This window comes from Gouania willdenowi, chromosome 22, assembly GCF_900634775.1.
Source record: "Gouania willdenowi chromosome 22, fGouWil2.1, whole genome shotgun sequence".
Lineage (NCBI taxonomy): Eukaryota > Metazoa > Chordata > Actinopteri > Blenniiformes > Gobiesocidae > Gouania > Gouania willdenowi.
This window is the reverse complement of record NC_041065.1, coordinates 23,132,629-23,155,952: the sequence shown is the minus strand read 5'-3', so window position 1 is coordinate 23,155,952 and position 23,324 is coordinate 23,132,629. Positions and strand designations below refer to the sequence as shown.

General features: G+C 41.8%; 2 protein-coding genes across 3 annotated transcripts; one reads left to right on the top strand and one right to left on the bottom strand.

Moving 5' to 3' along the window:
- The first annotated feature begins 521 nt into the window (after positions 1–521).
- togaram1 (TOG array regulator of axonemal microtubules 1) lies at positions 522–14,447 on the top strand. 2 transcript variants are annotated; one of them, XM_028438202.1, is made up of 20 exons: positions 522–764; positions 1,173–2,246; positions 4,310–4,370; positions 4,636–4,755; positions 4,906–5,126; positions 5,209–5,417; positions 5,527–5,615; positions 5,706–5,902; positions 5,993–6,089; positions 6,752–6,931; positions 7,094–7,181; positions 7,290–7,395; positions 7,479–7,714; positions 7,815–7,973; positions 8,227–8,353; positions 8,463–8,596; positions 8,681–8,852; positions 8,976–9,195; positions 9,281–9,367; positions 13,096–14,447. In XM_028438202.1, exons 2-20 carry the CDS (start codon positions 1,203–1,205, stop codon positions 13,314–13,316), a joined length of 3,768 nt encoding a protein of 1,255 aa, XP_028294003.1. In that variant the 5' UTR covers positions 522–764; positions 1,173–1,202; the 3' UTR covers positions 13,317–14,447. The 2 variants fall into 2 exon arrangements, with proteins under 2 accessions (XP_028294003.1, XP_028294002.1); XM_028438201.1 differs by having other exon boundaries at positions 5,993–6,167.
- Positions 14,448–15,333: 886 nt separating this feature from the next.
- ccdc28b (coiled-coil domain containing 28B) lies at positions 15,334–22,682 on the bottom strand. The gene is made up of 6 exons (XM_028438247.1): positions 22,473–22,682; positions 20,728–21,022; positions 18,855–19,024; positions 16,961–17,115; positions 16,556–16,578; positions 15,334–16,118 (listed from the first exon to the last, which is right to left on the bottom strand). The coding sequence occupies exons 2-6, from the start codon at positions 20,964–20,966 to the stop codon at positions 16,064–16,066; spliced, it is 642 nt and encodes a 213-aa protein (XP_028294048.1). The 5' UTR covers positions 20,967–21,022; positions 22,473–22,682; the 3' UTR covers positions 15,334–16,063.
- Positions 22,683–23,324: the final 642 nt, after the last annotated feature.

Sequence of the window (23,324 nt, the reverse complement as noted above, 5' to 3'; positions counted from 1 at the left end):
TAATTGCATAATTGATAATTAATCCAAATTATGACGTAATTATAATTGTGATTGAAAAAAATATGCTGTTGTTGAAGTTGAATTGTAATTGAGTTCAGATAATTGACTTTGTGATTGTAATTGGCATGAAAATTCTACAAAATCTGTCAATTGCAATATAAACTCAAACCTGGTGAATTATGTTACAGTTCTATGGCTTACACATATACAGTTAATAATTATTAAAATACCTTTCAGATTAACTTTTCCCACTATCTGTCACTTCTCAGGATAATTTACCATTTAAATAATGTAAATCTTGGTATACTGACAAAAAAGGTACAAATGCCCACACCAAAAATATTATATATATATAAGAAGTAAGAAAGTTGACGACCACATGCGGTGATAGATGAATGTCAAAACATGATTCTCCAGGCGTATGGATAAAGTTTCCTGTGTGTTGACCTGTGAGCTGAGTTGTTCCCACTCACCCTCCCTCACCCTCCCTCCTACTCGGCGTCACCATGGAAGCGCTCAGTTTGCGACGTGTGTTCGCCATTTTGAAACCTTTGGAGTGTGTGTTTTTGCGGCGCAGGCACCGTGTTTGTGTTGTGTTGTTGTCCGCCTGTCCTGTTTTGAGGCGAATAACTCGGTATCTTCCAAAGCGGAACTCCGAGCAGACAGCGAGCCTAGAGCCGAGCTGCTGCTTCATGACGCGGGCGTTTGGACAGCGGAGGAGTTTCTTCTTCCACAGCGTTGCGGGGGGAAACAGTGGGCGACATGTAAGCTCTATTTCTCCACAAAGTGACGACAAAATTAGCTGAAGTTTATTAGTAATTACCGGTGCTTTTGTTCACCAGACCTCTGTCTCTAAACAGTCTGCGTGTTGTGTATGTTCATCCATTGTTGACAGTCCCACTTTCTGTTGAAATATAGTTACTAAAGCACCAATAACGTCCGATTACGGCATTTTACATTTGCTTTGACGTGTGAATGCACAACAGCAGTGGTTAATTCCACCTGTAAGCTCCACTGTCTTTCTCAGTGTGAGCCACAAGTGGTTGAGTGCAGTCTTACCAATCTACTGTTACATAGTGATCAATGCTCCACTCTCCTTCCTCCCTCACCATTATGTGCTTTATGATTTCTGACTGAATAGTTTTAAAATTTCCATGTTTTCTTCATCACAGATTGACAGTTGACCTGTGACCCTCATCTATATGACGATGATGATTCCAGCATTGATCTCACACGAGTTGCACCAGCAGCTTCTGGACCGGAAGAACTACCAGAACCGCACATATGGAGTGGAAAAGCTCAAACGTGTCCTCTCAGAAGTGGACATTAAATCAGTTCCCTGCGAGAGCATTGAGGAATTCATAAATTTTCTACCCGGACTTCTGGAGGACAGCAACTTCAAAGTGATGTTCAGCACCTTGCAAGTTTTAAACTTACTTGTTCAGAAGTTGGACATGTGTGCAAACAGATATTTCGAGCGCATAATCTTAGTGGCCCTCAAGGCCCTCGGGGACGCTCGGACCATCACAAGGAATGAATACCTGAATGTGTTTCGACAGCTGATGAAAACTGTTCCACCACAGCGTGTGTTGGACCTGGTCATTGGTAACCTGAAGCATAAAAAACCCAGGGTACGGGAGGATGTCCTTAATGTCATCATGGTAGCGATACTCAGTCATCCTGAGATTGAGTTCGACATCCCCAAGCTTTGTTCGGAGGTCGCACCCTGCTTGGTAGACAACAAAAGGAAAGTGCGTCACTTTGCTTTCGAATTGTTTGCACTGTTTGACCACTGCCTCGGGTCAGGACGAAAGCTTCCCTTCATTAATGCTGTGGAGAAGGTGGAGAAGAATGAGGACGCAGAGGGCTTAATGGCAGCTGTAGAGGCCAGACGAGCCAGGCATGCGCTACCAAAACTCTCCTCAGACGGGACCCTTGAGTACGGGTTAGTGCTGGTCATACCAAGACAGCGGGGCTCACTGTACTTTGCGTCTGAAGCTGATATGGACTGGGTGATGGATGGGCCGCGAGTAAGCAGCGCCAGGAGTCATCGGTCTAAGCCCGACAGTGAGCGACTCCACGGGTATGGCAGCTTAGGCTCGCTCACCGATGACCTCCCACCTCAAAGGAGGATCGCCAGCGCAGGGAAAGGGAAGAACAAACTCCCCTGGGAGAAGTCAAGCCTTTCCTCCATTGAGAATGAGCCACAACCAAGCAACACACCAAGTGGAAAATCCTCTCAACAGGTGAGGCCATCATCACATACAATTTCACATTCAAACTAGGGCTGGGTGATATATCAAGTTTTCCATTTGAGCCATATAGCAAAATTACAGTATCGCCTAATCGCTATACATATTTTTTAAGCAGTGGCTATCTGTATGTAGCCGTATCAATATACCAACATTCTATCCGTACGTCACGCCCCTCATTGGCCAGTTTCGGTGATGTGATAGGTCACGTGATTAAGATGCTTTGTACTTGTACTTCTGTTTGCTATTAATACTTATATTCATAAACTGTTACGAACTAACCCTAACCCCAACCTTCTGAAGTGGATTTGAATTTCTTGCACGGAATGGTCACATGCTTTACGCCACGTACGAATAGCACCTTGGGTTGTCCGTACGGCTATGCACGGATAGCCACTTTGTATTTTTTATTGCATATTTTGTATCAAAATACTCAAATTACTAATAGGAGAAAAAGCCAAAAGTGGCACGTAATGTGCATCAGCAAATTTAACTTTCTGCTAAGACTTTATTTAATTAAAATTATCAAGATTTACATTTTACGATATTTTAGGTCCATATCGCCCAGCCCTAATTCAAACTGTCTTTTTCTGTTGATTATTTACATGCTTTTGCCACTTATTTTTGAAATGTTTTATAAAGCAGGTATAATAATCCTCATGTGAATTTAACACGATTTACTGTTACCATAGAAATGATCTATTCATTGAACGCTAACCTAAATATTTGGTCTTGCAGTTTTGTATATAACAAAGTGTATAATGATGAAGTAATATCAATAAACAAAATACATGCACAGTTATTTGAAAGGGAAAAAAATGAATAGCCAGTGAGACAGCCATCATACTTCACGTTTCTAATATTATGGTTGCCAAGTAGACGTGTTGATTTGCTTCCAATCAGTCAATAAGTGGAAAGAGCTTTAAATAAGTGGATTATTTTGGGTCTTTGTTTATCCCACCTCATTTGTCTCCACCGTAGTGTGCAGGAATTATACAAAATAAGGGAAATAAACCAAATGTCCAAAACATGTCAAGAGATCTGAGCAGCTGTGCTCTCCTCAGACATGTTTGAGGAAGAAAACCTAAAGATAGCAGTATCTGTCACGATGCAGAATGAATGGTGAGCAGCTGAATAGAAGGGCTGCGATCTTGAATCACCTCTTTGCCTGTGGGTGTGATTATCATTGCAGCCCTTTAAAAAAACAAACAATCTTTTTAACGAAGCACTGATTGTTCACGTTTGTTTAAACACCCAAATTGTACTCCTCGAACAACAGCGAACAGTGCTGATGTGTGTCGCGCCCTTACTTGTTATCTGTGAAACATTGAGAGGTGCAGAAAGATAAACCTCACAGAGCCCTCAGGTGTCACTGACACTGTTCCTGGGAGGTGACTCATTTTCTTGACATCATTGCCGCAGGGATGAGAATTCACTGCTCTGTGTACGAATCGGGCTTGGATGAAATATGATCAACCTACTTCTTTTTAGATATATTCAATGAATATAAAAAACTGTACGCTGTATCGTGAGTTTTTTTTAATTGCTTATTTCTCGCCTGGTGGCTTAGGGTTAGTGAGTACTACCTGAACATACATGGCTCTTGAAGTTATTATCAGCCATCATTTATAAAAACACTCTGTTTACTGTGCCGTGTGTTTCCCAGCAACCCCATTACTGAACCGCTCACTTAGGGAGGCAGGCTGGGAACATAATTGTTCATATACCAGGGACATGCTCTTGAAACAAAGCTTACGTATATACAGCTTCTACTGTATATTGACAGTATTCCCACCAAGCGCTCAGTAGTTGATGTTGATCCGATTGCAAAAGAGTAACATTAGCCTGATGCATCCAAAAACTGTGCTCGGTCTTTGTCTAAACAAAACGATGAGTACATGGTTGTGTGTGTGCATGATGTGAAGTCAATCTACAGTAGCAGAATGTCTACTAAAGGCCTTTGTCTGCGCTTAACTGCCACGTGTCTTTGTTCAGGTTAGTGGATGGAATTACAGGAGTAGGGCTATTAAAATAAATCATTTTCTTTCCATTCACAGGTGGAAAGCAGGGACGTCATTGTTCAGCCCAGGCAGCCAGAAGCCTACGTACCAAGTTTTGGTAAGTTGTAAGAATGAGCCAGCTAGTGCTCTTGTGTAAATGTTTAGACATTGGTGCTTGGAACTGTGTTCAACACTGTCATTTGTGTTCACAGTCCAGAATTAAAAGTGGAGACATTTCTAATCGGTTGAAATGTAATTTAATGTGACACACCCCCCACATAAGATCAGCCACTAGAGTTGTGCATGTCATGAAGGCTGTGTCACTTTAGTAATACATGGCTTTCAAGGGAGGAAAAAATGTGACGCATTTTTTTTTTCTCAAGGTTCTGGAGAGCCACTGAAGACTAGGAGGAGGGAGTTTCCTGTACATCTCCGAAGAAGTGGAAGCCTCAACTTGAGCCAAGATGTTCCTAAAATGTCCAATTTCTCTGACAAAGATGATGGTATGCAGACTTATCCCCAACTCTTTAAACATGCTAACTTCTTCCTCTAGCATATAAGCAAATTTGTGTAAAAACAAATGCTTAACGTCACCTTCTAGCCAGTGACCAAAGCTGGCCCATGATTTTAATGGTGTGTGTGTGGTCTCACAGGTGAAAGTAAAGGTTCTGCACTCTCCCGAAACCGCAGTGTTGAGCAAACCCTTGCTTTTAATACTACCACTGCACTCCTAACGGGCTCGCAAACCCCACCAAAGGCCCCTCGTCAAAGAGCATCCTCCCTCTCTAAGTCCAGCACCTGGCCCAACAAGAGGGAGAGCAGCCCTCTGCAGGACGCAAAAAGCTTCAATGATGAATGTCTGGACCAGCAGGAGGTGCGAGATACCTTTTCACCAAAATCCAAACTAGTCTGTGGTGTTGATGTTGGGCTGTTAATGATTTTAATGTTTTTCACAGATGCTGAACTCGCTGCGTTCATTACACAACAGCGCTGCAAAGAAGAGGGCTAAGGCAAACCTTAGTAGTGCTGGTCTGGACAGCCTCAACGCACCTGTGAGGGCTGACTTTGGTGGAGACTCGTCATACACTTCCCCAGAGCGCATCAGCTCAGGCAATGAGGGTGTACTGCCCAGTCTGAGCTCCAGCTTCAGTGGCTTCAAAGCCAGGTAGAAGATCTTAATTGTGTTCATTCTTATTCATTGTTGTATGATGATATCTGGAACAGTGCTATGCAGATTCCTCTCATAATTTCTCACTTGTCACATCTGTCAACAGTCCTGGAAAATCTTACACATCAGAAAGGATGCATGGGGCCTCTGAAAAGCTGAGGGAGAGTGTGTCAATGGACTTTAGCAGCCTTCAAGGTAGGTTGGAAAAGGAAGTGGTTACACTTTTTTCTGCTGTATTTTCCTGTAGTGATTTTAAAGTTTTGTTGTTTTTGTTGTTCCAACCAGATGAAGTGACCCTTGATGTTGGAGTTGTGGGGCAGAAAGTGACCTGCACTGCGGCGTCCACCAGCTCCCCTGAACCCACTCCGTTGCATAAGCAGACCTTCTTCTTTATAGAGTGGTCTCCCACCGTGGCCCCAGCTGACGACTACAGCCATGTGCAGCCAGAAATAGATTACCAGCCTTCCAAATATGAAGTTGAGGTCAGCTATTATTTTTCAGTAATGATGACACTTTGAAAACTGTTTGACTCAAAGTTAACCCAGGTCTCTGTTCCTCTGACCATGTTGTAGCAGGAAAAGAGAAGGAATGGAAGGCCACGCCAGGGTCGGACTCAGCCGCTGCTCCTGGAGCAGCTTGATGATCAGTTGCCCGAAGTGAATCAAAAACGTGAGAAGATTCGTCACTCTGTCCAAAAGATGCTGTCTTATTCACAAGAAAAAGATGACAGATCAACGGTTAATAAAGGCAAGGGAGGATTTTAGAAAGTTAGAGCTTAGTAATTTTAAAAAGCAATTAGTTAATAATTCAATGTTTTAAAGCAGTGTTTCTCAAATGGGTGTAAGTGTACTACTAAGGGTACGCAATGGCACTATAGGGGGTACTTGAGAGAGTGGAAAATTAACAAATAAAAGCATAAAAAATATGGGGTTTTATAATGTTGATTTTTAGATAAAATGGTCTTGATTAGAACATGAAATGAAATAGAAGTGTCAGTCTTGGTCCTACATCTGGGATGAGATGACCGGGAATGATAAAAACTACAGAAATAAATCTCTTCAGGAACCACTAAATGCTGTTTCATTCCAAAATGTGTGTCAACACTTATTCTTTGCTTCATTATGCTTTATAGTTGTTTTTTTTCATAGTATTCTGGGCAAAATGTTGTAGTCTGACAAAGGGGGTACATGGATCCAGAAATAAGAGAAAGTGGGTACTTGAACCAAATAATTTTGAGAACCGCTGTTTTAAAGTGTCGTAAAATATGATCAAACCATATTTATTGTGACATTTGTATCCATAATTGAGAATTTTTTTCTTTTCATTTGTAGACAGCAACTCAATGTCTGATGAGTCCACTCTCAGCCCCACCAGTCCCATCAAGGGCTACACCCCAACCCCACCTCCCCAACCGAGCCCTCCCACAGTGCCCCCCAGTAAGCACAAATCCGCATCACGTCTGAGGTGGAGTCACAGCCGTAGGAGCCAGCCGTCACCATCTCCTGGCCCTGGTTTGTACATTTTAAACAAGAAAATTTACATCTACTCAGCAGTTTGTTTGTTTTTTTCACAGGCCTTTGTTTGCATTAAGCAGCACAGCAACGTGTTGCTTGTTTGCTGGCTGACAGAGAAACAACTGAGACTAAACTAGTTCTTCTTTGTGCACCACTTAGACAAGCTCACCCATGTCACCAAGACTTGCGAGTACTCTAATCTTCAAAAGCCTGACATGGCGCTGGAGTTGATGAGCTCTAATGACTGGTGAGACACAGTGATTTTTAAATTCTTTTTGGAGTTTTCAACAAATTGAAATGTAATAAATCCTTTTTTTATTTCTGAACTACTTGTTTAATTTTATTTTATTTGCAGGGAGCAGAAAAAGGAGGGTATGACAATTCTCTGCTCTCTGATCCAAAACAACCCGGATGTCATTCGGAACAGGCTTCACGAGTGTTGTCAGTTTGTCATGGAAGAGGTAAGATAATAGAATAGTGAGTGCGTGTGTCATGGAAAAAACTGAGTTCTTTACGTTTCATTTGTCACATTTTTTCTTTTTAGATGAAGAATAACCGATCGGCTGTGTCGAGGTTTGCCCTGTGTACGCTGGGTGACATGTACACATATCTCCAAGATTCTATGGACTGTGAGCTGGAGGAGACTGTGAAGCTGTTACTGAAGAAGGCTGGAGACTCAAACTCCTTCATCAGACAGGATGCAGATGCAGCGCTGGGCTCTATGGTGCATCACTGCACACCGAGTCGCTGCCTCCATGCTTTACTCGCAGGGGGAATCAAGTGAGTATGCAAACAGACTTTATTAAGTTCTTTGCACTTGGGCTCGTTCAAACAAAACAGATTCCAACACTTTGATTTTTCTTTATTTTTATTCTGACAGTGATCGTAATAAAGTGGTGAGGAATTGCACCGCGCAACATCTAGCTGATCTTGTAACCAAGATTGGTGCCGCCCGTATTGTGTCCGGGGGCAAAGATATCGCGGGACATCTCATACCTGCCATTTGCAAACTGGCACAGGACGCGTCGCCAGAAGCAAGGTACGTCAAAGAAAAAACCTTCAGCACTACTTCATCAGTTTTATTTATTTTTTTAATTACAACTCCTCTGACTGATTGTTGATGAAATGATCAGTTTGGTATTTTAACTCGCTTCTAGAGCTTAACAAGCTGTAAAGGATCAAAACGTTTTACATTGTTTAGATTGGAACATTCTTGAGAGATTGCCAATTCCAGTTTATTTTATAACTGTTTTTCATACTGGCTTTACTTTATTAAATGTCATTCTTTACAGGTTCTTTGGGCGGCAAATGTTGCTGTTTTTGTCCGCCGAACCAAAATTTAACAAAGTCCTGGATAATAACCTTGCTACCAGAGAACTGGCAGCGATCAAGAAAATCGTGAACACAGTCATGACAAAGGTACAGTGTTGTTGTTTATTTAAAGTGCTCTATGAATATAGTTGAGTTGAGCTTCACTAACTATGTGCATTAACATGAACCTAATGTGGAGATGATTGGGTCTTTTTAGGGCATAAATAATGAGCCCATAGACCCACGGTCAGCCAGAGGTCGACGGCCGCAGATGGGCAACGAAACACAGAGGGGCAACGAAACACAGAGGGGCTCATCTCTCAACAGAGAGCCGGTCAACAAGACCAACAGGTGGGTTTAGACGCTCTGAACTCCAAATCTTTTCAAAATCTTAAAGTGGTAAAGCTTGTTTCATGCATTGTGAATTCTCTGCAGCCATTACAGCAGCAAAGCTCAGACGCAAACTGTTGCTGATAAGAATCACTATATAGAGCAGCTCTCAGATCTGATGGGGTCTAAGGACTTCAAAGTGAGGATCCAGGGCATCAACCAGATTGTAGCTGACTCTCAAAACAACCCAAAAGTGATCATCAGTAACATACATCTGGTCAGTACTCGCTCATGACACATTCATTTCTTTGTAGCCAGTTTTTACTTTTTAAAATCTGTTTATTTAATAAAAGTACATCTTCCAGTGAAATTATAGTTTTTATGTTCTTGTTTCTTTCAGGTGTTTGATGCCATAAGTGCAAGGCTGACAGAGTCAAACAGCAAGGTCAACCTGCATGCCTTGATGGTCCTGCCGGAAATCATATGTGTCTTGGAGGAGAACATGGCCCAAGTGGTCAACACACTGGTCCCAGCTATTGTGGACAATCATCTGAACTCCAAGACTAACACCATCTACTGTGCTGCTGTTAGAGCCATTGATGCTCTGATCTCTAACCTTGGTACACAGTTTAAGCTTTTGAAATGAATGATGTGTAGAAAATCTTTAAAAAGAAATGTTCATCAATATTTCTTTCTCCACCATAGACAACACTCACCTGCTTCAGATTTTCTGCAATAAGGCCATGTTTTTGAACGGCAAAGCAAAAGCTGACCTTATTGACAAGGTTGCAGGTATGTGTTTTTTTTGCTTTCGAAATTTCCTATTTGGTGTTTGATCCAACACCAAATGTTCCACTCCTCCATGAACCGCCACCTTAACGTGGTGGAAGGGTTTGAGTACCCGAATGATCTTGGGAGCTATGTTGTCGGGGGCTTAATGTCCCTGGTAGGGTCTCCCAAGGCAAACAGGTCCCAGGTGACGGGTCCGACTAAGAGCGGTTCAATAGCTATATATGAAAGATAAAAATCAAAGGCAGTTCACGTCGCCCGGATTGGCGCTACCGGGCCCCACCTTGGAGCCAGGCCCGGGGTTGGGGCTCGAGTGCGAGCGCCTGGTGGCCGGGGCTTTGCCCACGGGCCCCGGCTGGGCAGAGCCCGAAAGGACGACGTGGGCCCGCCCTCCCGTAGGCCCACCACCTGCAGGAGGGATCATATGAGGCCGGTGCAGTGTGGATCGGGCAGTCGTCCAGGGCGGGGGCCTTGGCGATCTGATCCCCGGCTACAGAAGCTAGCGTTAGGGACGTGGAATGTCACCTCTCTGGCGGGGAAGGAGCCTGAGCTTGTGTGCGAGGTGGAGAAGTTCGGACTAGATATAGTCGGTCTCACCTCGACACATAACAAGGGCTCTGGAACCAGCCTTCTCGACAGGGGTTGGACTCTCTTCTACTCTGGAGTCGCCAATGGTGAGAGGCACCGGGCCGGGGTGGCTATACTTCTTGCCCCCCGACTTAGTGCCTGTACGTTGGAGTTTACCCCGGTAGACGAGAGGGTAGCCTCCCTCCGCCTTCGGGTGGGGGGACGGATCATGACTGTTGTTTGTGCCTATGGGCCAAACAGCAGCTCGGAGTATCCACCCTTCTTGGATTCCTTAGAGGGAGTACTGGAGAGTGCTCCTTCTGGGGATTCCCTCTTTCTGCTGGGGGACTTCAACGCTCACGTTGGCAGCGACAGTGAGACCTGGAGGGGCGTGATTGGGAGGAACGGCCCCCCTGATCGGAACCCGAGCGGTGTTTTGTTGTTGGACTTCTGTGCTCGCCACAGATTGTCCATAACAAACACCATGTTCAAGCATAAGGGTGTCCATATGTGCACTTGGCACCAGGACTCCCTAGGCCGCAGTTCAATGATCAACTTCGTAGTCGTGTCATCGGACTTGCGGCCGCATGTCTTGGACACTCGGGTAAAGAGAGGGGCGGAGCTGTCAACTGATCACCACCTGGTGGTGAGTTGGCTCCGATGGCGGGGGAGGATGCCGGTTAGACCTGGCAGACCCAAACGTATAGTGAGGGTCTGCTGGGAACGCCTGGCAGAGTCTCCCGTCAGAAGGAGCTTCAACTCCCACCTCCGGGAAAACTTCAACCATGTCTCGGAGGAGGCGGGGGACATTGAGTCCGAGTGGGCCATGTTCCATGCCTCTGTTGCTGAGGCGGCTGATCGGTGCTGTGGCCGCAAGGTAGTCGGTGCCTGTCGTGGCGGCAATACTGTACCCGAACCCGTTGGTGGACACTGGGGGTGAGGGATGCCGTCAAGCTGAAGAAGGAGTCCTACCGGGCCTTTTTGGCCTGTGGGACTCCGGAGGCAGCAGACAGGTACCGGCGGTCGCCGAGGCAAAAGCCCGGACATGGGAGGAGTTTGGTGAGGCCATGGAGAACAACTTCCGGACGGCTTCGAAGAGATTCTGGACCACTATCCGGCGTCTCAGGAGGAGGAAGCAGTGCACCGTCAACACTATATATGGTGCGGATGGTGCGCTGCTGACCTCGACTCGAGATGTTGTGGATCGGTGGGGGGAATACTTCGAAGACCTCCTCAATCCCACCGACACGCCTTCCAATCAGGAAGCCTGGCCCAGGGACCCGAGAGTGGGCTCTCCTATCTCTGGGGCTGAGGTTGCCGAGGTGGTTAAAAAGCTCCTCGGTGGCAGGGCTCCAGGGGTTGGATGAGATCCGCCCGGAGTTCCTCAAGGCCCTGGATGTTGTGGGGCTGTCATGGCTGACACGACTCTGCAACATCGCGTGGACATCGGGGGCAGTGCCTCTGGATTGGCAGACCGGGGTGGTGGTCCCCCTTTTTAAGAAGGGGGACCGGAGGGTGTGTTCCAATTATAGAGGGATCACACTCCTCAGCCTCCCCGGTAAGGTCTATTCAGGGGTACTGAAGAGGAGGGTCCGCCGGATAGTTGAACCTCGGATTCAGGAGGAGCAATGTGGTTTTCGTCCTGGCCGTGGAACTGTGGACCAGCTCTACACCCTCAGCAGGGTCCTTGAGGGGTCATGGGAATTTGCCCAACCAGTCTACATGTGTTTTGTGGACCTGGAAAAGGCATTTGACCGTGTCCCTCGGGGATTCCTGTGGGGGGTCCTCCGGGAGTATGGGGTATCGAATCTCCTGATAGGAGCTGTTCGTTCCCTGTATGACCGGAGTCAGAGTCTGGTCCGCATTGCCGGCAGTAAGTCGAAATCGTTTCCGGTGAGGGTCGGACTCCGCCAGGGCTGCCCTTTGTCACCAATTCTGTTCATAACTTTTATGGACAGAATTTCTAGGCGCAGTCAGGGCGTTGAGGGGGTCCGGTTCGGGGGCCTCGGTATTGCATCACTGCTTTTTGCAGATGATGTGGTCCTGTTGGCTCCAACATACCGTGACCTTCAACTCTCACTGGATTGGTTCGCAGCCGAGTGTGAAGCGGCCGGAATGAGAATCAGCACCTCCAAATCCGAGTCCATGGTTCTCGACCGGAAAAAGGTGGAGTGCCTTCTCCGGGTTGGAGATGAGGTTCTGCCCCAGGTGGAGGAGTTCAAGTACCTCGGGGTCTTGTTCACGAGTGAGGGAAGGATGGAGCGAGAGATCGACAGGCAGATTGGTGCGGCATCTGCAGTGATGCAGAGTCTGCACCAGTCCGTCATTGTGAAAAGGGAGCTGAGCCAAAAAGCAAAGCTCTCGATTTACAGGTCGGTCTACGTTCCAACCCTCACCTATGGTCATGAACTTTGGGTCATGACTGAAAGAACAAGATCACGAGTACAAGTGGCCGAAATGAGTTTCCTCCGTAGGGTGGCTGGGCTCTCCCTTAGAGATAGGGTGAGAAGCTCAGTCATTTTGGGAGTAGAGTCGCTGCTCCTCCGCATCGAAAAGAGCCAGATGAGGTGGCTCGGGCACCTAATTAGGATGCCCCCTGAACGCCTCCCTAGTGAGGCGTTCAGGGCACGTCCCTCTGGAAGGAGACCCCGGGGAAGACCCAGGACACGCTGGAGAGACTATGTCTCTCGGCTGGCCTGGGAACGTCTCGGGGTCCCCCCGGAAGAGCTGGAGGAAGTGGCCGGGGAGATTGAAGTCTGGGCCTCCCTACTGAGGATGCTGCCCCCGCGACCCGGAAACGGCTAAGCGGGAGAAGATGGATGGATGGATGGGTGTTTGATCCAAACAGCACCTGTCATTTTTTTGTTTGTTGTCATATTCCTTACAGTTAACCACATATTATTTTCACTCTGAAAACGTAAATACAATATTGTGTAAGCTGAGAGCTCACAAGGAACAGCTGATTAGCTGTCATGTTTGGTTAGTAGGGCTGAGAGATATATATCGAGATTCAAGATATATCTAGTTTTCTACTCCAGTCAATTTGGAGGATTTTATTCTTCAACTGATACTTATAAACTCTTTATTTTGCTGGTTTTGATTGCAATTTCAAAGTTAATCTGTCTGACTAAATCTGGCTTTTGTTTTTCTCTTCCTGTGTCCAGCTATTGTCACGAACATCGGCTATCGAAAGCCTCAAATGATGAAGCAGAGAGTGTTGCCCTTGCTGTGGCATCTTTTGGGCATCTCTACCCACAGCAGCAGCATTCACAACCTGTGCAATGCTCTATACAACGAGATGGGTTCAGAGCTGACTGAGTGTGCCATGTCTCAGCCTTTAAAAATTAGACAAACTTTGAACAAGATCCTCTCATCTCTACATTAGATCAGAGCAATCCGCATCTTCTTCCAATACTGCGTATTGCCCTGCGATGGACTGGCGCCCTGTCCAGGGTGTACCACCGGCCTAATGATGGCTAAAGACAAACACCAGCATACCCCCACGGCACGAAGAAGGAACAAGTGCGTCGGAAAATGGACGGATGGATAGATGTCGAACAAAACCAGAAGGATATAATCTTCTCTAAGTTCTGTGCCCTACTGCAGTTCTTCTGTAAGCCACAGTTTGGAATCATCGAGCTTGGAGTCAGAGAGATCACAACATTCACACTGACCTTACTTGAAGATGGAACGGTTTCACATGTCTTGAGTGGCTGCACTTTTATATCAATAAAGACAGAATCCTTCAAATATAGGAGCATTTATTCTTATCTCAGTGAGATTGCTCTGGTAACAGACGCATGGACAATTACTGACATACTTCCTTCATTAAACCCAACCTGCTCTGTTTGCACTTTGAAAGTAGGATTTAACACGTATAATCCAATGATTGTCATTGTTTTTATGTTTTTGTTTTTTTCATGATCTAGGTTTGCATTGTTGACCAATCAGAGACAATATTGCAGAATGTAAGAATGAAATGCACAAAAACAAGAGAGTAAACGGGGAGCAGGTGGATATTTTTAATGTCTCGTCCAATGTGATGTTTAAAAAAACAAAACAAAAACAAGTAATGTAGTCAATTTGAAGTTTTGTGAATTGAGATTATTCAGAACTGTATAAAATACTTTTGTATGGCTCACACATGAATTTGCACAGTATTAGCTTCATCTGTTTGAATTCTGTATGGTGGTACAGTGATAACTTTTGGGTTTTGTTTTTGCAAAGATGGTAGTTGTTTATATTTTTTGTTGATATATATAAATATGAACACAGATGCCTCACTTGCAGTGGGCTCCCAACTGATGCTCCCAGTTGAATGACAGCTTGGAAGGAAAAGAAGTTTATAGCTCAATGAGAAACAGTGAAGGCTATGGTCTGATTCTGTCTTGATGTAGTGCCCTGTCTTCTAGGAGTAGCCTTTGAACTCGCCTGTCGGTAAATAACATTGAACTTGTTTGTAAATGAGAGAGGAAAATATATATATATGAATAAACTTCTATTTCTGTAACAGAAACCTCAGTGTGCTTGATATAAGGTTTACAAACATGTTTAAAATCAGCTTTTCAACTCAAATGTGTTCATTTTAAATTTTTTAAATGAATGTAATAAACACACGTCTAAGAAACTATTTGAGCCATGGTATGACACTTTAAAGCACATTAAAAGGACTAAGACCACTGGAAAATTTGCAAAAAAGACTAAACAGTATAAACTTCTTGTTCTTCAATATCTTATTTTAATTGTGATTTTCATCAGCGTTTATTTTGTTTTTTAACAGGATTACTTCAGAAGTAATTTATGGATTTTGATCATATTTGAACCAAAGATAGACAATACCCCATGGAAGATTCCACTACATTTTTAAAGGGGGTTTGGATCAATGTACTGATTCAGGATCGGTTTCAAAAGTTAATAAAAACTTGTCATTGGGGAAAAAATTGTAATTAATATTTTGGTTCGTAACTGAACAATCTTTGTGAAATATAAAATATTGAACATGATCCAGATTGCGCATTTTATCGCAATATTTCAAAGAAATGGAGATCCCCATAAATTTTGACCTCCTGTATGGTTATTAATAAGGAGAACGATATTTCTTTAAAGTCTTTGTGTGAATAATCGTACATGAGAATATCTGGAAAAGAAATTCGGTGCTTTTCGGAGGTGCTCATATCACGATTCTACAAATGCACCAGTTGAGTGATACATAATTTCTAGAATAGATTAAAAAAAGTAAATAAAATCATAAAATGCTTAGTCTCAGATACCTTGTGCCTAAGAGATTTGAGTCTTACCAACACATGCACATATATGTATTAGAAAGAAATACAAGCACATTCTTCTTAACATGTTTAATTCTCCAAAAAACAGTTTATACTTTATTAATAAAAGCACTGAGGGTTGAGCGTTACACGCGAAGCACTAGCATCACTTCAGGTAATTTGCCAGGGAAATTTTACTTTGAAATTGTAAGCTTTTAACTTAAAATAGCTGCCATATTGAAATCCTTCAGCAAGATAAAGATCTTCCTATACAGTGTCTCCAACATGCAGACATTTCATTTGCAGGAAGTAGATGGATTTGTGCTTAAAGGGTTGCTGTTATAAACATTTCCCCTTCCTGTCATCAAAATACATTAGCTCAACTGCATACACTTCATTTCAATTCATTTCGTACATTGACTCACTATGAACAGCGTAGTCAAAAATTAGCAAAGATATAAAAAAAACGAGAACATGCCAAAATGTCTAGCCGTCCACAGTAGTGATGGATCTAAAGTGGGACACACCGGTTTGGTGCATATAATAAAATATGGTCCAAACTCCTGAGCAAACACACCTTCAGAAAAACTCTAAAATTCATGCATTGTGCTTTTGTTTTGGTCAAAATATTAAAGCCAGTGTTTCTACCAAAGTGTTTCACACATTCGTTTCCAGAAAACAACTGCTGCCTTTTGTTTTGCACTCTGTAGTTTACAACTTTAGTCATATTTGATGCTCATGTGCATCGAGTCCCACGATCATCAGTTATTGTGCCTGAGATGTGTGGGTAGAAAAAAAAAAAAGCTTCCTATAACTCTTTCAGAGGTGACGTCGTTGCATTGATCACCATCTAGAGCAACTCAATACATCAGGGTCCAGATGTCTTTGTTAATTCCTGGTTCTCGGCCAAGTGGAGCTTTTGTCTGGTTGTCAGGACGTTAAGGATTCACACAGCATGCCATAAACTATCATCTAAACCTGGTCAATGTATAATTCCCAGTAAACAGTTTTTTTTTTTGCATAATAGTGACCATCACCAGCCCTCCATAAGAAAGGGTAAGAAGAACTTTATTATAGGGAGGATATAAAAAAAAAGAGTTCAGTGTTACACCTAGGTGGGAAGGGAACAGGGAAGAGGGAGTCAGGGTAGGAAAATGGAAGGGGTGGGGAAGAAGTGACTGCTTTAAAGTGAGAGTGTGATGTGATGTTATAGTTGTGTATATTGTGTGGTGAAATCCATTCAGCCAGTCTGGTGACAAAGTGTGGAGCTCAAGTATAATGGTGGTGGCGGTGAATAGAGGGAAGGAGTGAGTGGTGGTTATACCTTTTTTTAATTTTTTTATGTTTTTGGAAAGGATACATGGAGGTGCTGAGCTCTTCAAGCTGTGGGTAGAAAAAAGAAAGTGAGTGAGAACTGAAGTGATGCCAAAAGCACAAACCTTTGTCAAGATTGTTTGGAAAGTCCAATTTAAAACATGTCAATAGATTCTAGAGATGTTAACAATTGTATGATCCTTGAGGATCCATTTCATTTTCATTTATTTATTTAGCACACATTGAAGCACACATTACTGCCAAAAAAAAAAATTGTGGTATTTACTTGCAAAATTTCAAAACTTCCAATAGTTTCTTGAATCAAAATGCCATCATGACCTGGGGGCTGAATTCTTTAGTTCTATGATGATATTACGGAATGCAAAAAGCCAACGTGGCAGCTTGTTTGAATTCCAACTTGCAGCAGTGTGTCACTGTGACTCGTCCTTACGTTGCACAGAAGGTGCTCGAGGTTGTGGTCGGACGCACACTTCCTCTGGTCCTCAGAGAGCTCCTCCACATGGCTGTCCAGGCTGAAGTGTAGCCTGGCCAGTTTCTCCTGCATCTCACGCACATGCTCCAGCTGCTCAAAGGAGCACACCTTACCTGCACACAGACCACGTGGAACAATGGGCAATGATTCATCATTGGATGATGTCAAAATTGTCTTCAGTTAAACATAGAGGAAACCAAAATTGTAGAAAAAAGGCTGAAAGTTAGCACCCACCAGCTTAAAAAAATAATGTCACAGCAGGACCTCGAAAAATGCATTCATTTATTTCGACTTAAACTCTCCTTATTGTCATTCAAACTTGAACTTTACAGTACAGATAAGAACAAAATTTCATTGCATTGGCTCGTATTGCAGGATAAAAAACAGCAGCAAGTATTTACATAGAGCAGGGGTCTGCAACCTGCGGCTCTGGAGCCTCATGTGGCTCTTTGACTTTTTTGCAATGGCTCCCTGTAGCTTTAAAAAAAAAAAATAATTAAATCATGAATTGTTATTTCTTACAGAGGGTATTGATGATTAATGACATTAATGTCAAATACATTTATGATAAAACAATTGGTTAACCTAAAAATAAATCACATTGTGCAATAACTCTGCCACCTTCTACTTCAACTCCTACAACCTCTACTGACCATCAACTTTCCTTATACCTGTGGCAAACCTTCAGTTTTAAATTGTAAGATAACTAAACTAACAAAAAGACTATTCTGGAAGAAAATAGAGATTGTATTTGTGTGGGGAAAGATGTAATTAATTGCCAACATGCCGCCTTAATATGCATGCTTTATGTGTTGCAAGAAATTAGCAATTAACATGTGTTGACCACATGATCATGTGTTATCAAATTCAAGTTATTTTTTGTAGTCCTTTAAATCCATTAACTCAAAATGATTCGATATTACTTTAACTGTGCAGAATTTTATACACTTTTTTTTTCGGCCCTGGAAGGATTTTAATCCAGGTGAGATTAGGCAAAACGGCTCCTTTGAGGTAAAGTTTGCAGACCACTGACATAGGGTACGTAGTATTTTTTTTCAATAAGGTGCAGAAAAATAGATAATAAGAAGAAAAGCTATGAGTAAAATTCCTATACAGATAAATACAGTACATTGTAGGGTTTTTTTTATATGTATGTTATATTGTCTATTTTTACAGTCCAGTGAGGTTATATTGTCTTTATCTTTAGTAGACTGGATTACTGTAACGCTGTCCTCACAGGTCTCCCTAAAAAAATAAAGAAAAAAGCTGCAGTTAATTCAAAACGCTGCTGCCCGAGTCCTCACAAATACAAAGAAAGTGGATCACATAACTCTCAAATCTTTACACTGGCCTCCAATAAATCAGATAAGTTACTATAAAATACTGTTACGTGCTTACCAGGCACTAAATGGTTCAGGACCACAATATATCTCAGACCTTCTACTCTGATATCAAATACCCAGAGGTCTCAGTTTGTCTGGGATAAACCTGCTTCATGTTACGAGAACAAAAACCAAACATGGAGAGAAGCAGCGTTCAGTCTTTGTGGCGTCCAAACTCTCAGCTCTTTCAAAATAAGGTTAAAGACATTTTTATTTGACTCTGCTTTTCATTAAACAGTCACACCATTTAATCTGATTTTATTTTGTTTTATTCATCGATATTGTTTTACATGTTTTGATTTTTCCTAATTTTTGTCATTTTCATGGTGTCTTTGAATTGTCTTGTACATGAAAGGTGCTTTATAAATAAACTTGACTTGATGCGATACATTTGGAGTATTTTAGGAGCCATTATCTGAAGCGGTAACAGGATATTCCCTGAGCGGCGGATCATTAGACGTTTGTCTTACCGAAAGCCTGCAGTTTGCCTGAGTGGAAGTCATTGAGGAGGTTGAGTAGTCCTCCCTCCATCTCTCTCACGTCAGACACGTCTGTGAGGAAGGAGTGCTGCAGGGGGGACGACTGGACCACCTTACTGGGCCCTGCTGGCTGGGGGGCCCTAGGCTTCTCTTTGTGAGGTCTGAGGAAGTTCAAAAAAAAAAAAAATGATTTCGTTTGTTAAGGTTTCGTTCGTTTTTCAGGAAATATCGTCTCCTGACATGTTTCGACTGTCAACTGCCAGTCTTCCTCAGAGGTGATTGAGAGAACTCTCAGGTTCCCAGAATGAACTCATATGAACACATGAAAGCCATCAGAAGATGCTTTCCTTATGAGAGACCTCATAGGGATACATAAGAGCAATCACCTCTGAGGAAGACTGGCAGTTGTCAGGAGATAAAATTTCTGGAAAAACCTTGTCTGAAAAAGAAAAAAAAAAATCAACTTGTTGGAAATCAAATGAGTTCAAATCCATTGGTTATGCTCAATCACTCTCAGCTTACAGAATATGTCTATTAGAGATGTACATCACCAGTTTCTAGACGATACGATATCAATTCTTTGGACAATGGGACAAAATTTTTCAATATCACAAAATCTGCCAGGAATAAAATTGGATTCTATTCACGGGCCTTCTTTCGATATAAGAACACATTATGTGTCCGTTTAACACAATCAGTTACTTTTTACCTAAAGCTAGACAAAATACCAAACAATTTTGATGTTTTTAAAATGTTATTGCTGGAACGTGTCAGGCATTTAAATGAAAATCATCGTTTTTTTTAAAAAAAAAATAAAAAAAAGGCGTATCCTAATGATGACAATGTTGATCCATGGTTTGAGATTCCATTGATGTGATTGGATTGTTGCTTAACCAATAGATAATATTTGTCAGTGAAGTGCATTTTATGCCAAAAATGTACTTTTAACATTTACTTTGAAATTGAATGAACAATCTCAGTACAGCGGAAGTTTTTGTGACCAAAAATTGTCCAAAAGTGGCAAAACTTGGCAAGAAAAGAGTGTAAAGCGACTAAAACGGGCCAAAAGCAGTCAAGAGTGGCCAAAAAAAGGGGAACCCGGTAGTATGTAATGGCAAAGGGAAGCTTAAAAGGGCAAAATGTGGCAAACAATAGCGAAAAAAGGCAAAAATGTGGAACAAAAAAAAGGGAAAATGTAGGGAAAAAAAGAAACAAGTAGTATTTATTGGGCAAAAGTTAGTTTATTTGGATAAAAAGTGGCAAAAAAAAAAAAAAGAAAAAAGTGTCTATTTATACGAACAACCCCCGGTGCTATTGATACGGTTACCGAAGTGCACGTATGTATCATCTTAAGGTTAGGGTTAGGTTTAGTCTTAGTCACGTGACCTAAACTGGCCAAATAAGGGTGCTGGGTACGGATAGAATGTCGTTATATTGATACAGCAACTGTAGATAGCCACCGCAATAACAATATAGAAAAGGCAAAAATTCAATAAAAGTGTCAAAAACAACTTGCAAAAATAGACAAAAAATAGGGAAAAAGAGGATATTTATTATTTATTTGCAAAAGGAAACTTAAATCTGAAAAAAAGCGTCAGAACTTTTTGAAAAGGCACAAAAATTTGACAAAGGAAGTTGCAAAATTGCCAAAAAAAAAATAGGAAAAAATGGGTTAAAAAAGTTTCCCCTTTTTCAGGTTTTCTGGGGAATAATAATTAAAATTAAGACATGAAGAGCCACATGTTGAGAATCAATGACTTAATAATGGTTTCTACATGGTTTTCTCTGGGCTGGTCTGGATAAAAAAAGCCAGGACCCAGTCCACCCCTGCCCCTGACATGGAGAGTCTCCCAGTTGCACTCACCTGCTGGTCTTTGGTGGAGCTACCACAGTAGCTGTGAACAGCTCTTTGGGCTGGCCTGGAGCTCCAATGGACCGTTTGTATTTCCCTCTGTTCTTTGGGGAGGGGGGCTGTGGCAGGCCCAGGGAGAAGGTGGCACTTTTGCTGGCAGGCAGGACCGTAACCTTACGGGGATTGATGGGAGGGGGCGGAGGCTGGGGAAGGGACACCTTTGGGCTCCGCTTCTTGCGTTTATCTTCCATTGTTTAGTTTTTTTTTTGCTTTATCCACAGCCTGGATCGTCTACATGCAGGATGTCCTGGAATAACAAATTTAGATCGTTTCAGCTGCAGCTTTCCTGTTGATGTCAATCACTGAGGGATAGAATTGCAGAGAGAATTCTGATGTAAACGTTGGGTTAGATTCTAATAATCGAATGCTTTGATACATTGTGGACAAATATATATAAAGAAAAGTAAACAAAATTGAAACGGTGTATTTTTGTCATTGGATATACTTAAATAATTAAAACCACTAAAGTGTTCAAAAGAAGCTCAATTACTTACTTAATATTGACACCTTCCTCATGGGCAAAGCCTCACACTTGAACAAAATATTGTAATAAAAAAATATTAATAGAATATTTTTTATTATTAATGGTGCAATTTGTAACTAATCGTTAAAATATTTGGTCAACAAATCAAAACTCGTTTGATGTTCTATGGGACTAGCTTTATTATCCTTTCTAGTGTTGTTGCTAAAGTTTTGTTTAAATCATAACTTTATGATAATCATAAGTTACTCATCCTCACAGTAACTTTTTCTTTACGTACAAAAGCTGTTCTTATAATATGCAACATTATATCTCATGTTTCATGCAAAACTCCCCCTTACCACATATTTATCGACATGTATTATACCTGTATATATTTACTGGTACTGTTTTTCACACCCTACATATAATAAGGTATAATGTGCATATCATTTAATCATATTTCCTGTAAAATGTGACTTGGACTGTTAAAATCTGATATGATATGATACCCATTTACACATCCTGTAATTTACTTAAAAGTTTATTGTATTTTTCAAATAGTTTTCTCATTCTGCATTGTTGAACAAAAAGATGATTTTCTGATCCGAGAGCCACAATATCAAAATATAAACTCAGCATTGAGAATAATGATTTTGTTTTGCGTGTTATGAAATCATTCTGTACATTTATTTTGGGTATTTTGCGTGCTTTTGGCGTCATTCTGTGTATTTCTATTGACTGTTTTGCCTTTTGAAGTCATTTTTGTTATTGTTTTGCAGATTTTTTCAGTTTTTTTGTGTTTGTCTTATTTGTTTTTAGAGTAAATTTGTGCATTTTTGTAGCCCTTAATCTGACTATTCAGTACCTATGAAGTAGCTAAAGTTTCAAAAGGTTGGTGACCCCTGTTTTAGACTATTATTATTATTATTATTATTATTACCAGTCAGTCTAACTGAAACAGTGATTTAGTAAACAAACCCATTGAGTCATGATGCTGATACAACAGGAGACTGTCTGTCTCCATTGTAGCATCCAAAGATGGCCACTAGAACACACACACACGCACACACACACACATTTTGAAGTATAAACAACGCGTTGGCAGCGGATCGTGAGTTTAAAACGACGCTATGATCAAAGGACGAAGTAACACATGATCAAAGGACGAAGTAACACATGATCAAAGGACGTAGAAACACAACAATCATTGATGGAATAAACAAATGAGACTCACCGGATCAGACACGCGTCACGGAGCGGCCGCCACTGCTCATTTCACTTGATTCTTAATTCAGACTAAATGTTTGTTTATTGAAGATTCATCTTTAAAGACCGCAGAATTAGAAAAGAAATAGAGAATTTAACAAAAAATAAATAATAGGCGCCGATTGGTGATGAAATGTGGCTCACAGCTCACTGACGCGTTGCCGTCTTTATCTCCATCTCTTAAAGGGGCAGTAAGCCCCGCCCCACATCAGGGGGGCGGAGATTTCGTTTTTTACAATGAAAGCCCGTTTCCGCCACAAAAAAATAATCATTTTGACAAGTCATAATTATGAGTTAGTGAAGTCATAATCATGAGATACAAAGTCATAATTATGAGAAATAAATTCATAATTGTGAGAAAATTGTTATTTTTTTGTAAAGTTGCAAAGAAACATACCAAATTGTGACAGAATAATTTTGCAATAAAAACTTATTCATGTCCTTCCACTATTTTCTACACTATGTACCATGTGTTGAATTAGAACTGAATAAACAGCAAAAATACAGTATGTGTTTATTATTCACATTAAAAATGCTAACAGCAGCAATTGCAGTTTGCATCTCATAATTATGACTTTCTATCTCATGATTATGACTTTAGTAACTCATAATTATGACTTTCTATCTCACAATTATGACTTTAGTAACTAATAATTATGACTTGCTGTGGTAATTTTCATTTTTTTGAGTTGCGTAAAAGGGGTTCCTTACTTTTCCCATGAAACTGGAGAATATAAAAAGAGAGGGCAGTGTTACACATAGGTGAGGGGGAAGGGAACAAGGAAGAGTGAGTCAGGGTAGGACAATGGAAGGGGTGTGA

What these genes read in the sequence shown, in the direction of transcription:
- togaram1 (XM_028438201.1), top strand. Translation starts at nt 1,203, where the DNA reads ATGACGATGATGATTCCAGCATTGATCTCACACGAGTTGCACCAGCAG. An exon ending in TTTCTCTGACAAAGATGATG is followed by an intron (nt 4,756 to 4,905) that starts GTATGCAGACTT and finishes GTGGTCTCACAG; the next exon opens with GTGAAAGTAAAGGTTCTGCA. An exon ending in TGAACACAGTCATGACAAAG is followed by an intron (nt 8,354 to 8,462) that starts GTACAGTGTTGT and finishes GGGTCTTTTTAG; the next exon opens with GGCATAAATAATGAGCCCAT.
- ccdc28b (XM_028438247.1), bottom strand. Translation starts at nt 20,966, where the DNA reads ATGGAAGATAAACGCAAGAAGCGGAGCCCAAAGGTGTCCCTTCCCCAG. An exon ending in TCGAGCACCTTCTGTGCAAC is followed by an intron (nt 16,579 to 16,960) that starts GTAAGGACGAGT and finishes TTCTACCCACAG; the next exon opens with CTTGAAGAGCTCAGCACCTC. An exon ending in GAAGAGCTCAGCACCTCCAT is followed by an intron (nt 16,119 to 16,555) that starts GTATCCTTTCCA and finishes CCTGACAACCAG; the next exon opens with ACAAAAGCTCCACTTGGCCG.